The sequence below is a fragment of the Rhinoderma darwinii genome, chromosome 6 (assembly GCF_050947455.1).
Source record: "Rhinoderma darwinii isolate aRhiDar2 chromosome 6, aRhiDar2.hap1, whole genome shotgun sequence".
In the NCBI taxonomy this organism is placed as follows: domain Eukaryota; kingdom Metazoa; phylum Chordata; class Amphibia; order Anura; family Rhinodermatidae; genus Rhinoderma; species Rhinoderma darwinii.
The window spans coordinates 45902749-45917699 of record NC_134692.1 but is presented as its reverse complement, the minus strand read 5'-3'; the positions used below and the strand labels follow the sequence as shown (position 1 = coordinate 45917699).

At 44.9% G+C, this 14951-nt stretch overlaps 1 protein-coding gene across 2 annotated transcripts in view; it reads right to left on the bottom strand.

Moving 5' to 3' along the window:
* The window catches only part of BARD1 (BRCA1 associated RING domain 1), a 38126-nt gene extending 30211 nt beyond the window's left edge, over positions 1-7915 (bottom strand). The window contains exons 1-3 of one of the 2 annotated variants that reach the window (XM_075829640.1): positions 7461-7915; positions 3456-3512; positions 1262-1410 (exon numbers count right to left, since the gene is read on the bottom strand). In XM_075829640.1, coding sequence (XP_075685755.1) covers positions 1262-1410; positions 3456-3512; positions 7461-7597 — 343 coding nt within the window. In that variant the 5' untranslated portion in view covers positions 7598-7915. Of the gene's footprint in view, positions 1-1261; positions 1411-3455; positions 3513-6498; positions 6555-7460 lie in introns of those variants that run through there. The other variant, XM_075829641.1, reaches the window with a different exon arrangement.
* Positions 7916-14951: the final 7036 nt, after the last annotated feature.

The following is a 14951-nucleotide window of genomic DNA, read 5'->3' as shown; positions in this document are numbered from 1 at the left end:
AGAGAAGGATTGGCCAGATTGACAACAAAGCATGCTCCATCCTGGTATTCCACAACATCCAATCAGACTACCCCTCATACACATCAAATCATGTGACATTTCTCTAATGTGTATGGCTATCTTAAGTAAATTCTTTACTGTATCTAGAGTGCATATGCTAATTCAGGGAGAACCATGCGCCGGCAGTGCTTCATTTGAAAAGGGCGAAGCAGAGTGGGCGCTTGGTTACCCTACATGGGAATCTTGTTAATGTCATCATACTTAAAGGGGTTATCCCATGAATAATGTTCATACAAAGAGCACTGAAATGCTGTTAAAGTAATTTTGCCATCTTTCTAGCATTAAAATATATATATATTTATTTTTTTCATAATCTTTTTATTCCATGTGTCCCCCTTGCGATACTGCTAACCTGTGTTTTTCAGGGAGGGGCTCTAATCAGAATCCGTCTCCTACCCCCTCTGGCAGTTAACAATATAGTCACTTACTTTCCCTGCAAAAGGAGTCTTATAAGCTACACAGCCATGCTACTGCAGAGGCTTTGCTCCTTACCTGACAAGCAGGTAAGAAAGCTATTTCTATTGGCTGCTCTGTAGTGAACAGAAGATCACTATGACAAGATTTAGCAGTGGGGAGAGTTAGGGCATGTTCACACGACCACGTCAAATACGTCTGAAATTACGGAGCGGTTTTTAGGAGAAAACAGCTCCTGAATTTCAGACGTTTTTACATGTGCACGCGTTTTTCACGGCTTCTTTTACGGACGTAATTGGAGCTGGTTTTCATTGGAGTCAATGAAAAACGGCTCCAATTACGTTCCAAGAAGTGTCCTGCACTTCTTTGACGCGGCCGTAATTTTATGTGCCATCTTTTGACAGCGACGCGTAAAATGACAGCTCGTCTGCACAGAACATCGTAAGACCCATTGCAAGCAATGGGCAGATGTTTGCCGACGTATTGGAGCCGTCTTTTCAGGCGTAATTCGAGGCATAAAACGCCTCCATTACGCCTGAAAAGAGGTTGTGTGCACATACCCTTACTGTGCATGCGTGTTCACCAGCAATTAGGTTATTAGGCGGACGTGCACATCGCTACACACTTTAAACACAAGGTGGTGCCATATAAGAAAATGTTGTAACTCTTCACTAGATCTTTTTTTTTTAAGAGGATGTAAATGTTCATTTTTTCTGATTTACAATGAATTTGATATTTAATAATTGGACAACCTCTTTAATGCAGAAATTTTTGGTAGATCACTTACCAACATTCTTTCCTTTACCCAGTAAGTCATGCAGCTTACTGCAAAGCTGAATCATGTTATCAAGCTGCCGGTTGACCTGCACATCCTTTACCCAGGCCGGTGTGTGGCATATGGGGCATTCATTACCCACACTCCCATCTACACAGGTCCTTAAAAAAGGAAAAAAAAAATTATATTGAAAAAATGCAAACTTCAAAAGTTAAAAGTTTTTCAAGAATGCATTTCACATAGCTAGCTGACTGTAGATATAGCAGATCCTCCGATTCTCCCTTCCCCTTAATCTCCAGATTGTAATGACTTCTTGTATCAGTGACCACACGGTCCAGTCATGTAATAGACAATGGTCACTGGTAGTGGAGTATTTCCTATACAAGCTCCTGAGAGCGCTGCGGCCAGCACAGGCTTCTGCTGCAGCCCGGTTGAGGACAATATGGGATCTCCAGAACAACTTTGTGCAGATTGATAAAACCTTACAGGCAAGTAGAGCTTAAATTTCACTTAAAGAGGCTCTGTCACCAGATTTTGTAACCCCTATCTGCTATTGCAGCAGATAGGCGCTGCTATGTAGATTACAATAACGTTTTTATTTTTTTTTAAAACTAGCATTTTTGGCCAAGTTATGACCATTTTTGTATTTATGCAAATGAGGCTTGCAAAAGTACAACTGGGCGTGTTTACAGTAAAAGTCCAAGTGGGCGTGTATTATGTGCGTACATCGGGGCTTTTTTAATACTTTTACTAGCTGAGCGTTAGGAATGGGAGTGTAACACCCAGCTTCTGGCAGTGCAGACACACAGCGTGTTCTCGAGAGATCACGCTGTGACGTCACTCACTTCCTGCCCCAGGTCCTGCATCGTGTCGGCACATCGGCACCAGAGGCTACAGTTGATTCTGCAGCATCAGGGTTTGCAGGTAAGTAGCTACATCGACTTACCTGCAAACGCCGATGCCGCTGCAGAATCAACTGTAGCCTCTGGTGCCGATGTGTCCTCGCTCGTCCGACACGATGCAGGACCTGTGAGTGACGTCACAGCGTGATCTCTCGAGAACACGCTGTGTCTGTGCACTGCCAGAAGCTGGGCGTTCTGAAGAGAAGTGGATGATACTTCTCGTCAGAACGCCCAGCTAGTAAAAGAAGTAAACACGCCCAGATGTACACACACAATACACGCCCAGTTGTACTTTTGCAAGCCTCATTTGCATAAATACAAAAATGGTCATAACTTGGCCAAAAATGCTCGTTTTTTAAAAAATAAAAACGTTACTCTTATCTACATTGCAGCGCCGATCTGCTGCAATAGCAGATAGGGGTTGCAAAATCTGGTGACAGAGCCTCTTTAATATTGGCTGTAGTAAAGTATCAGACATTGGACGACGTTCGTCACTACAGATTAATATTTGCTGCTGCCAAGTCATAACACGGCCTTATGGAAAGTTGTCCTGATCGGATATAAATATAGATATATATTTATAGCACAAATAAAAGTTAAATCCATTAGCAGACCTTGTTTTATCACGGACATTCAGGTAGGGAGCTCCCAATTCCTTGCATCCGCTCCTGCACGAGCCCGTATAGGCGATTATATATAAATATTCTAGTAGGCCACTTCTGCTATAGGCAGCTTTTTTTTATATTGATTCCAGCAAAAACACACCACCATCCCTGCAGAAAGCCCCAGAAGGTTTAAAACAGTAAATAATGTAGCGGTTGGCTGTGACTTGACATACGGGTGACCAGACTGAAAAAGTGCAATAAAATTGGGGCATAAAATATGAAAATCCCAAGGTGGTGAATACTTTTTGCAGCCGCTGTATGTATGTATGTGTATATATAGGCTTGTGTGCGATCGTTTCTGGCTCCCCTGCATGGAAAGCGGCCACATACAAAGCACACAATGATGAATAAGGACCTGCCCGCTTACTGATTTATACTCACTCTTGAATGACTTCTTTCATTCAGTTCTTCCGCCTCACGAGAATGACTCGAGGCAGAAAATGAGGCTGCCCAGAAAAAAGTCATAGATCAGCAGCAGGTCAGATTCTGATAAGAAGTCACAACATGGACGTATGTTTCTATTCCAAAAACATTTCTCATGCTCATCCCAAGTGATATTACACAATGTTTAAACTATTAGTCGTGTGAGCGGATTATTGAACCACAAGGTATAATATATGTGCTGCTTCCAATACTCACCTACAAAACACATGCTCGCAACCGCCCAAACACACAGGCTCCTTCAGTAATGACAAACTAAGAAAAAGAAAATGAAAAACAGGTAATGATGAACACACGGATCTACTTTTCCAAGGGAATCAGGAGTGAAATAAACACGACCCACTGCTGGATAACAAGACATTGCATTTCAAACCCCTCTCTACATTAGCGTCCGTAAATCGTATTTACGCTCTTTTTCTATAATCGCTACAAAAGGAGAAAACATTCATTTGTCCATGCGCTGAGATCCTTGACAAAATACATCTGACACTCCGCTCCTCGCCATCAATTTTCATTTGTCCATATTGTGCTTGGAGTGGATTTACCAAGAAAAACAGGTAAAAAAAATATGCAAAACCAATTACTGTCATGAATACAGAATTATCCAAAGTTTAACTATTTCAGCACATGAAGGGATATTTAAAAGCCAATCTGAGAACGTGAATATCCAGAATTGGACATGTGAATTGCTCCCTGGTCATATTAACCCGTTAGTGACCGACAATACACCTTTTCACGGCGGCCACTAATGGGCTTTATTCTGATTCTTACGGCGCTGCATCAGAATTGCGGACGGAAAATACCCAGCGGAACACCGTAGTAGCAAAGTGGGTGAGATTTAACAAAGGTCATCCACACGCTGTGGAAAAATTCAGTCCAGAAATTCACCTGCGGTGCGTCATTTTATTTCCACAGCATGTCAATTACTGCGGAAAATGGACTGATTTTTCTGATGTACTGCGTAATTTCTTACAGGGGTGTAAATAACACCACAGGAAAAAGAAATATCACCATCACACAGCTCTTGAAAAAAAACGCAGCAAAAAAACACTATTTTCTGCAGTAAAAAAAACGCATGAAATGGTGCGGATTGTCTGCTATTCAATGCATAAATGCTACAGAAATTTTCCGCAGCAAATCCGTTAAGTGTAGACAAGCCCTAACGGTCAGGATCAGAGCGAACTCTGATCACGGCCATTTAACCACTTAGATGTTGCGTCGCAAGGTGCCAATTGGATGCAAAGGCAGTCGAGGGCCTAAAAAAAGACCCTCAAGTCCGGTGTGTGTGTGTGTGTGTGTGGCGACACAAACAAATTGTATTTTTATAAAAAAGTGTTTTTATTGTGAAAAAGTAGTAAAACATAAAAAACTATATAAATGCGGTATCGTCGCCACCATATCAATCTGCAGAACAAAGTTTACTTGTCATTTATACCAAAGAACGCCATAACGGAACCCAAAAAACCCTGATGGAATTGGTGTTTTTACCCTATTCCCCCTCAACAAAAAATATTAAAGAAGCTTTTCAATACATTACATGTATCCCAAAATGGTGCCATTAAAAATACAACTCATCCCCCAAATAACATGCCCTCATACAGCTACATTGACCGAATCATTTAAAAAAAGTTATGGCTCAAAAAAAAAAATGTGTCTTTCAAGACCCAAAATTAAAGTCAACGGGGCAGCGTTGCCACGATACGAGTCGCAAAAAAACCAGCAGGATCGGATTTCTTGCGACTGTCGCAGCAACACACCAGCTGCAACATGACCACATTAAATTTCATTATTTGTGAAGCAGGGAGACACGGTGACCTTTAGCCCCGCGACCAACGTCGCCGTCTATCCCCAGCATTAGGGTTTAAAGAAGTCCCATTCACAAACAGCGCAGAAATTCCACAACGCATTGTAGGAATTCTGCAGATCTTGAAAGAGAAACCACAAACCCTGGGGCTGTAAAGGATCTGCCAGGCACTACGTCTGTGGATACTCCCAGGATTAATCAATCGACACCTGAGGCCGGACCTCTTAGACTGACTCCGGCTCCCACCAATCAGGGTGGCAGGCTCAGGAGTGGGAGAGCCTATCGCAGCCTGGTCAGTCGGAGTTAGCTCCGCCCCCTGTCCATTTATACCTGCCGTTTTCTCTTCCTCATTGCTTGTGATTCTTCCTGGTCCTGCTACAGCCTTGCTCCAGCCTGCTACTGCCTTGCTTCAGCCTTGCTACAGCTTCCGCTTATCCTGCTTCGCTCTGACCCCGGCTTGCTTCCTGCTCCTTGCTCTGCGTTCGTATACTTCGTGACATCCTGATTCTGACTGGCTCGTTGACCACTCTGGTTTCCTCACGGTGTTCCGTGGGCTACTGCCCCTTCCCTTGCTTGTTCCCTGTTTGTATTCCCTTGCACTTAGTCAGCGTAGGGACCGCCGCCCAGTTGTACCCCGTCGCCTAGGGCGGGTCGTTGCAAGTAGGCAGGGACAGGGCGGTGGGTAGATTAGGGCTCACTTATCCCCTTCTTCCTGCCATAACAGGGGCACTTTACATTTTTTTTTCTACCCTCCTCCGTTATTTAGATATCGGTGCCATTATATTTGGTGCTTGATATTTAATGAACTGTCAAGGGGGCGCGGTGACACTGTCCAATCACATACTGACAGTGTTACAGCAAGAGCGAGGATAGAGTGCGCGCGAGCACGCACACTCTTCAACTTTCAAGATCAGTCTCCTGCTGAACTGGCAAGGGGGCGTGTCACTGCTACGGACAGTGCAAGAGCTGGGGAGCGCACACTCTCTTCCTCTATCATCGCTCTTCTTGTAACACTATCCGTATCGGATTGGACAGTGTCACACCCATAGTAACACGCCCCCTTGCCAGTTCAGGGGGTTATTTAAATATCGGGCGCCAAATATAACGGCACCGATATCTAAATAACAGAGGGAGGTCGAATTTTTTTTTAAAGTGCCCCATGGTTTGTGCAGCCCTCCCCATTACATGCACATGTATGGGGAGGTGAAAGGTTCCCATTAAATGCAATCCCATAGGAATAAATTACACATAATATATCATACTACAATGTAACGCGGACCGCATTTGTAATATACCGCCTTGAAGCCCATAACTTATGTTAACTTTTATTGGAACCTGTCATTATGTGCCACCCAGGTCACATGAGCCTCAGACGTTAGTGATCACATAACCGTAGATGTCACGTGATTACCAAGGTAACCACTCGTGAGCCCTCACCTCATTTATTCCAGCTCCTCCATATTCACATGCAGTCCTGACTCCTTCATATTCACATGCAGTACTGACTCCGGCTCTATATTAGCATGGAGTCCTGACTCCTCCTCCTCTATATTAGCATGCAGTCTTGACTCCTCCTCCTCCTCCTCTATATTAGCATGCAGTCTTGACTCCTCCTCCTCCTCTATATTAGCATGCAGTCTTGACTCCTCCTCCTCCTCTATATTAGCATGCAGTCTTGACTCCTCCTCCTCCTCTATATTAGCATGCAGTCCTGACTCCTCCTCCTCTATATTAGCATGCAGTCCTGACTCCTCCTCCTCCTATATTAGCATGCAGTCCTGACTCCTCCTCCTCCTCTATATTAGCATGCAGTCCTGACCCCTCCTCCTCCTCTATATTAGCATGCAGTCCTGACCCCTCCTCCTCCTCTATATTAGCATGCAGTCCTGACCCCTCCTCCTCCTCTATATTAGCATGCAGTCCTGACTCCTCCTCCTCTATATTAGCATGCAGTCCTGACTCCTCCTCCTCTATATTAGCATGCAGTCCTGACTCCTCCTCCTCTATATTAGCATGCAGTCCTGACTCCTCCTCCTCTATATTAGCATGCAGTCCTGACTCCTCCTCCTCTATATTAGCATGCAGTCCTGACTCCTCCTCCTCTATATTAGCATGCAGTCCTGACTCCTCCTCCTCTATATTAGCATGCAGTCCTGACTCCTCCTCCTCTATATTAGCATGCAGTCCTGACTCCTCCTCTATATTAGCATGCAGTCCTGACTCCGCCTCTATATTAGCATGCAGTCCAGACTGCTCCATATTAGCATACAGCACTGGCTCCTCCCACCACCATATACCTGACTAATACTAATGGTTTGCACGCAACGCTTCGCTTTGTATCCGCTCCCGGTGCTTTCTTTAGGGTATAGCGCTGACGTCCCCGCCGCCGGTATACTCACCACACGGAGCAGCGCAGTCTCCCCTCCAGTTCCAGCAGCGCCGTTCGTGTCCGGCCCCAGTCAGTCAGCTCCTTCTTCATTGCACAGCCAGCGGCTGTGTCTACAGGACGATTCCCCGAGCGTACTCTTAATGGCATGGCCGGAGGAATACAACCAGCAACATGCACAGCGAGTCCTGCTGCGATCAGCGCGGGAACTTAAAAATGGCGCCAGAGAGGTGGAGGCGCGGCTGGGTGTTCTGCTGTTATAATAGGTGATTAGGGCGGAGGATAGAGAACGGCGGGGATTGTCCTGAGTTGACGCTTATCACACGGAGGGGAATCACAACTCCACGTCATGTATCCGGAACTGGAGCAGATGACCACAATGATCAATCCCAGAACTGCTTTCATTCTCGGGTCTGTGCTGTAGAAATGAGAGCTCCACTCTGGTTGCATTTTTCTGGTTTTCATGCATTTTAGGGCTCCTTCACTCGAGCGTAGCCCACCTCGGACGTGAAAAACACGTTTTCCATGTCCGAGGTGGACGCGTTGTCACGGATCCCCCACAGACTACAGTCTATGGAGAAATGCGTGACACGCAGTAAAATAGGACATGTCCTATTTTTCAACGGTCTTTGAACGGCCCCATTGAAATGCATGAGTCCGTGTGACGGCTGTTGTTTTAACGGTCTGTGATAAAATAGGACATGTCCTGTTTTTTCACGCATCCCTCCATAGACTCATCTATGGGGTATGCGAGACATCGCGTCCCGCAGCGCAGAGCACGGATGCACCTCGACGGTGAAAAAGCAGTTAGAGGGAGGGGGCTCTCCCTGTCACCATCTTGTGTGCCAAGGGGTTTCCATAGCAGCCAGGGGCCTAATGAATGTCCCCAGGTCTTCCATCTTTGTAGGGGGTGTGACGGTGTAAACATACCTCCCAACTTTTAAGTATCAGAAAGTCCCAGCAAATTTTTTCTTTTGGCCCATAAACACCCAGTTCAGCCCACACAGTATCCTGCTCCCATAGTGCCTCCCACACAGTATAATACCCCCATAGCTGCCCCCACACAGTATAATGCCCCCATAGCTGTCACCATACAGTATAATGCCCCCATAGCTGTCACCATACAGTATAATGCCACCATACAGTATACTGCCCCATAGATGCTCCCATATAGTATAAAGACCACACATGCCCCCAAACTGTATAATGCCCACACAGATTCTCTTATGCAGTATAATGCCCATACCGATGCCCAAACAAATTCCCTCATACAGCATAATGCCCTATAGCTGCCCCATACAGTTTAATGCCCTATAGAGTATAATGCCCACACAGATGCCCCCATACAGTATATTGCTCCATAGCTTCCCCATACAGCTTAAGGCCCCCAAAGCTGCCCCATACAGCATAATGTCCCCATAGCTGCCTCCATACAGTATAATGCCCCCTAACTGCCCTTATATAGTATAATGCCCCCTTAGCTGCCCTTAGTGCCAGTGTCCTTGTAGATAGTGCACATGTAGATAGCACCACAGTGTCCCCTGTGGATAGTGTCCGTATATAGTGCCACAGTGTCCATGTAGATAGTGCCACACCCCCCTTGAAGATAGCACCACCCCCTGTAGATAGCGTCATGGGGACTCCCTCTAGGAGCGGAATCCCCAGCCAGAACGTAGGCGGGGGATTCTGCTCCTAGAGGGAAGCACTTATGTCACTGTCCATATATGGACAGTGACGTCAGTGGCTACTCCTTGAGCGGAATCCCCGTTGCCGAGGATACCGCTCCATGAAGAGACAATGACGTCGTTGTCCATATATGGACAGTGACCTCAGGGGTTTCCTCAAGGAGCAGAATCCCCAGCCAGATCATCGGCAACGGGGATTCCGCTCAAGTAGTCACTGTCCATATATGCCGCGTAAAAAAACGGCCTGTCAGAACAGAACGTCGTTTTCCCATTGCAATCAATGGACAGATGTTTGGAGGCGTTCTGCTTCCGATTTTTCGGCAGTTTACGGGCAGAAAAACGGCCGAAAATAAGCTGTGTGAACCTAAGGCTGGGTTCACACGACCTATTTTCAGACGTAAATGAGGCGTATTATGCCTCGTTTTACATCTGAAAATAGGGCTCCAATACGTCGGCAAACATCTGCCCATTCATTTGAATGGGTTTGCCGACGTACTGTGCAGACAACCTGTCATTTACGTGTCGTCGTTTGACAGCTGTCAAACGACGACGCGTAAAAATACAGCCTCGTCAAAAGAAGTGCAGGACACTTCTTTGGACGTTTTTGGAGCTGTTTTCTCATAGACTCCAATGAAAACAGCTCCAAAAACGGACGTAAAAAACGGCGCGAAAAACGCGAGTTGCTCAAAAAACGTCTGAAAATCAGGGGCTGTTTTCCCTTGAAAACAGCTCTGTATTTTCAGACGTTTTTGGTCACTACGTGTGCACATACCCTTAGACCTGAATCCGTCAGTCCCGCGGACCTGTCGAGTTCAGTGTCTCTGACACATACCATTCACCTGTAATCTATCACATCTAAATTCATGATTTTGATGTCATAGATTACAGGCGTATCCTGCGTGTGTTTTTTTTGAAAAAAAAATAGGTTTAGTGTTAGGGATGTATCACCGTAGTTAGATTTAGGCCGGATTCACATGAGCGTGTGCGTTTTGCGCGTGCAAAAAACGCTGCGTTTTGCGCGCGCAAAAGGCACTTGACAGCTCCAAGTGTCATCACCATATGATGCGCGGCTGCGTGCTTTTCGCGCAGCCGCCATCATTATAACACTCTGTAAACCGAAAAGCACGTGGTGCTTTTCTGTTTTCATTCATACTTTTCACTGCTGTTGCGCGAATCACGTGCGTCCCACGAAAGTGCTTCCATGTGGTGCGCGTGTTTTTCGCGCACCCATTGACTTGAATGGGTGCGTGATGCGCGAAATACGAACATAGAACGGACATGTCGTGAGTTTTACACAGCGGACTCACGCTGCGTAAAAATCACGGAACTGTCTGCATGGCCCCATAGACTAATATAGGTCCGTGCGACGCGTGAAAATCACGCGCGTTGCACGGACGTATATCACGTTAGTCTGAATAAGCCCTTAGCGTCAGGAAAGCTCGGAGTAATCTAGTTAGGTTTAGTGGCAGGTAATCGTTGCCATAGTTTGGTTTAGTGGCAGAGAATTTCACATAAAATCTAGTTAGGTTTAGTGTTAGGAACCCTCGCCCTAGTCAGCTTTAGGGCTGATTCAGACGAATGTGACGTTTTTGCGCACGCAAAACTTGACAGCTCCGTGTGCCCTGTTCATATGGATGCATCTTTATGACACTCCGTTTGGATGTTTGTAAACAGAAAAGCACGTGGTGCTTTTCTGTTTACATTCATTCTTTTACTGCGAATAACGCTTGTTTACATTCATTCTTTTACTGCGAATAACGCTTGTCCCACGGAAGTGCTTCCGTGGGGCATGCGTGATTTTCACGCACCCCTTGACTTCAAGGGGTGCATGATGCGCGAAAAACGCCGACACATAGAACATGTCGCGAGTTTTACGTGGTGAAAACCACGCTGCCGGTACGGACGCAAAACACGTTCATCTGAATCTGCCCTTAGTGTCAGGGAAGTGCAATCGTTGTATAAAAACAAACAAAAGTTTTAGATTGCTTCTAGTTAGGAAAATATACTTTTATTTTGTTCTTTTCAAGTTTTCTAAAGTTATTTTTTGCTGTATACACAATACACGTGTCCAACAACACAATTTACACGTTTCTAAGCACATAAATAATAAAGATATCCTATAGGTCATTTTCTGCCGAAGAGGCCTATGCATTTCCTGACTCTGACACAGACTCGTCGGATGGTGAGACTCTTTTATTTGTCAGGGTATGTTCACACGGCCAAATTTCAGACGTATACGAGGCGTATTATGCCTCGTTTTACGTCTGAAAATAGGGCTACAATACGTCGGCAAACATCTGCCCATTCATTTGAATGGGTTTGCCGACGTACTGTGCAGACGACCTGTTATTTACGCGTCGTCGTTTGACAGCTGTCAAACGACGACGCGTAAAAATACAGCCTCGGCAAAAGAAGTGCAGGACACTTCTTTTGACGTTTTTGGAGCTGTTTTCTCATAGACTCCAATGAAAACAGCTCCAAAAACGGACGTAAAAAACGGCGTGAAAACGCCGCGAAAAATGCGAGTTGGTAAAAAAACGTCTGAAAAGCAGGGTCTGATTTCCCTTGAAAACAGCTCTGGATTTTCAGACGTTTTTGTTGACTACGTGTGAACATACCCTCAACCTCCTCATCCAGTGATGAAGAGGAGGGACCCTCTAGGAGACTCTCTAGGATCACCACCGCAGTTGAAACCCCTGAGAGAAGTGACCTCGCAACAGTTGAAACCCCCGAGCGAAGTGAACCCATTTGGATTTCCACACCAGACAATTACGAGCCCCAAATCCCTGAGTACACGGGCAGCCCAGGGATAAAATTTAATACGGCAGGGCTCAGTGAGATGGACTTTTTCACGGATGAATTTATAGTGCTTATGGTGTCCCAGACAAATTTATATGCCCAACAGTATATGACCAAGAACCCCACATCATTTTATGCCCAATCCCACAGGTGGACCCCTGTAGACGCAGCAGAGTTGGGCAAGTTCTGTGGACTGCTCTTGAACATGGAGCTTCTGAAAAAAGCCATCCATGAGGACCTACTGGAGTACAGACATGTTATACCACACCCCGATGTACCGTATGGCCATGTCCAGAGTGCGTTATGAGGCAATCCTTCGCTTCTTACATTATGCTGATAATAAGCAGTGCCCACCCCGAGATGACCCCAGTTTTGACTGTATAAACAGACCCCTATTAGACCATTTCAGTGCCCGGTCTGTCCAAGCATACACCCCTGGGAAGTGTATTTCTGTTGATGAGTCCCTGGTACATTTAAAAGGGAGGCTTCAATCCCACCAGTACCTGCTGAGTAAGAGGGCAAGGTATGGCGTGTAGATGTATAAGCTGTGCGAGAGTGCATCAGTGTATACTTACAAATTTAGGATATATAAAGAGAAGGGCACCAGTATTCAGTCCCCAGAATGCCCCCTCTTACTGGGAGTTAATGCAAAAATTGTGTGGAATTTTGTGCACCCACTGCTGGACCAGGGTTACCACCTCTACCTGGATAATGTTTATACCAGAGTCCCACTCTTCAAGTGCCTCGCTTACAGAAGTACCGCGACATGCGGCACTGCTAGAAGAAATCTGAGAGGCCTCCCTAAGACACTGCTTGGGCAAACACTCAGAAGGGGTGAGAGCAGGGCACATTCTTGCAGCAACGTATTGTGTGTCAGGTACAAGGACAAGAGAGATGTCCTTGTATTGGCAACAAAACATGGCCACACCAGTACCCATGTACCTGTAAGAGGTACCAGTACAGAGACCCCCAAACAAGAATGCATTCTGGACTACTATAGGTACATGGGAGGGGTGAAATCATCAAGGTAAGAATCAACATTGGCTGTGTTCAAATTAGAGAAATGGCTTCTGTTGTGAACGCAGCCACGACAGCTTTGACTGAACCCAAAAACGTATAATGGGTCTGCTAGGGCTTACACGAACGGATGTGAAAGTGCCAGAGAAAAACGATAGTGTTTCATGGCCGATTTGCATCCGTGCGGGACATGATTTCACAGATCCCTCATAGACTTGAATCTATTGAGGGATCCGTGAAAATGTCCAAAAATAGGACATCCTATTTTTTCATGGACCGTTCACATTGTCTGTCAAAAATATGTCCTTTCGAATAGCCCCATGGACGTACATTGATTTTAATGCAGCCAACTGTCCCGTTCGTGTGAATAAGTAATTCTTTTATATATATACAGTATGTATATATATATATATATGTATATATATATATATATATATATATATATATATATATATACACATCGTGTTCCAAATTATTATGCACATTGGATTTACGTGTCATAAACATTTAATTATTAGTTTTTCAATTAAGCTCATGGATGGTATTGTGTCTTAGGGCTCTTTGGATCATTGTAATCAATCTCAGACACCTGTGATAATTAGTTTTCCAGGTGTGCCCAATCAAAGGAAAACTACTTAAGAAGGACGTTCCACATTATTAAGCAGGCCACAGGTTTCAAGCAATATGGGAAAGAAAAAGCATCTCTCTGCTGCCGAAAAGCGTGCAATAGTGCAATACCTTGGACAAGGGAAGGAAAACATTGGATATTTCAGGAAAACGTAAGCGCGATCATCGTACTGTGAAAAGATTTGTGGCTGATTCAGAGCACAGATGGGTTAGTTCAGATAAAGGCAAAATGAGGAAGGTTTCTGCCAGACAAATTAATAGGATTAGGAGATCAGCTGCTAAAATGCCATTGCAAAGCAGCAAACAGGTATTTGAAGCCGCTGGTGCCTCTGGAGTCCCGCGAACCTCAAGGTGTAGGATCCTCCAGAGGTTTGCAATTGTGCATAAAGCTTTTATTCGGCCACCCCTAAACAATGCTCACAAGCAGAAACGGTTGCAGTGGGCTCAGAAATACATGAAGACTAATTTTCAAACCGTGTTGTTTACTGATGAGTGCCGTGCAACCCTGGATGGTCCAGATGGATGGAGTAGTGGATGGTTGGTGAATGGCCACCATGTCCCAACAAGGCTGTGACGTCAGCAAGGAGGTGGCGGAGTCATGTTTTGGGCTGGAATCATGGGGAGAGAGCTGGTAGGCCCCTTTAGGGTCCCTGACGGTGTGAAAATGACCTCTGCAAAGTACGTAGAGTTTATGACTGACCACTTTCTTCCATGGTACAAAAAGAAGAACCATGCCTTCCGTAACAAAATTATCTTCATGCATGACAATGCACCATCTTATACTGCAAATAATACCGCTGTGTCATTGACTGCTATGGGCATAAAAGGAGAGAAACTCATGGTATGGCCCCCATGTTCCCCTGACCTCAACCCTATTGAGAACCTTTGGAGCATCCTCAAGCAAAATATCTATGAGGGTGGGAGGCAGTTCACATCAAAACAGAAGCTCTGGGAGGCTATTCTGCAATCCTGCAAAGATATTCAAGCAGAATCTGTCCAAACTCTCACAAATTCAATGGATGCAAGAATTGTGAAGGTGATAACAAAGATGTTAACATGTAACTTGGCTTGTTAAGTTTTTTTTGATTGAAGGAGCTTTTGATTTTTGTGAATATGACCTCCTGATGCAAATTCAACAAATTACCATTTTAGTTCTCTTTACAACCTTTAAAATGTTTTGATCTCTGTTGTGCGTAATAATTTGAAACAGTGCATTTTGAGTTTTTTACTTCTAAAAAAAAATCTGTTATCATTAGGAGATTTGTTCAATAAAATTTGCATTGTACTCCAAAGGTTGATGGCTTGAATATTATACTGACTGTCATTTGCATCGTCTATTTAGGAAAATCAGCGAAAAATAACATTTGCATAATAAT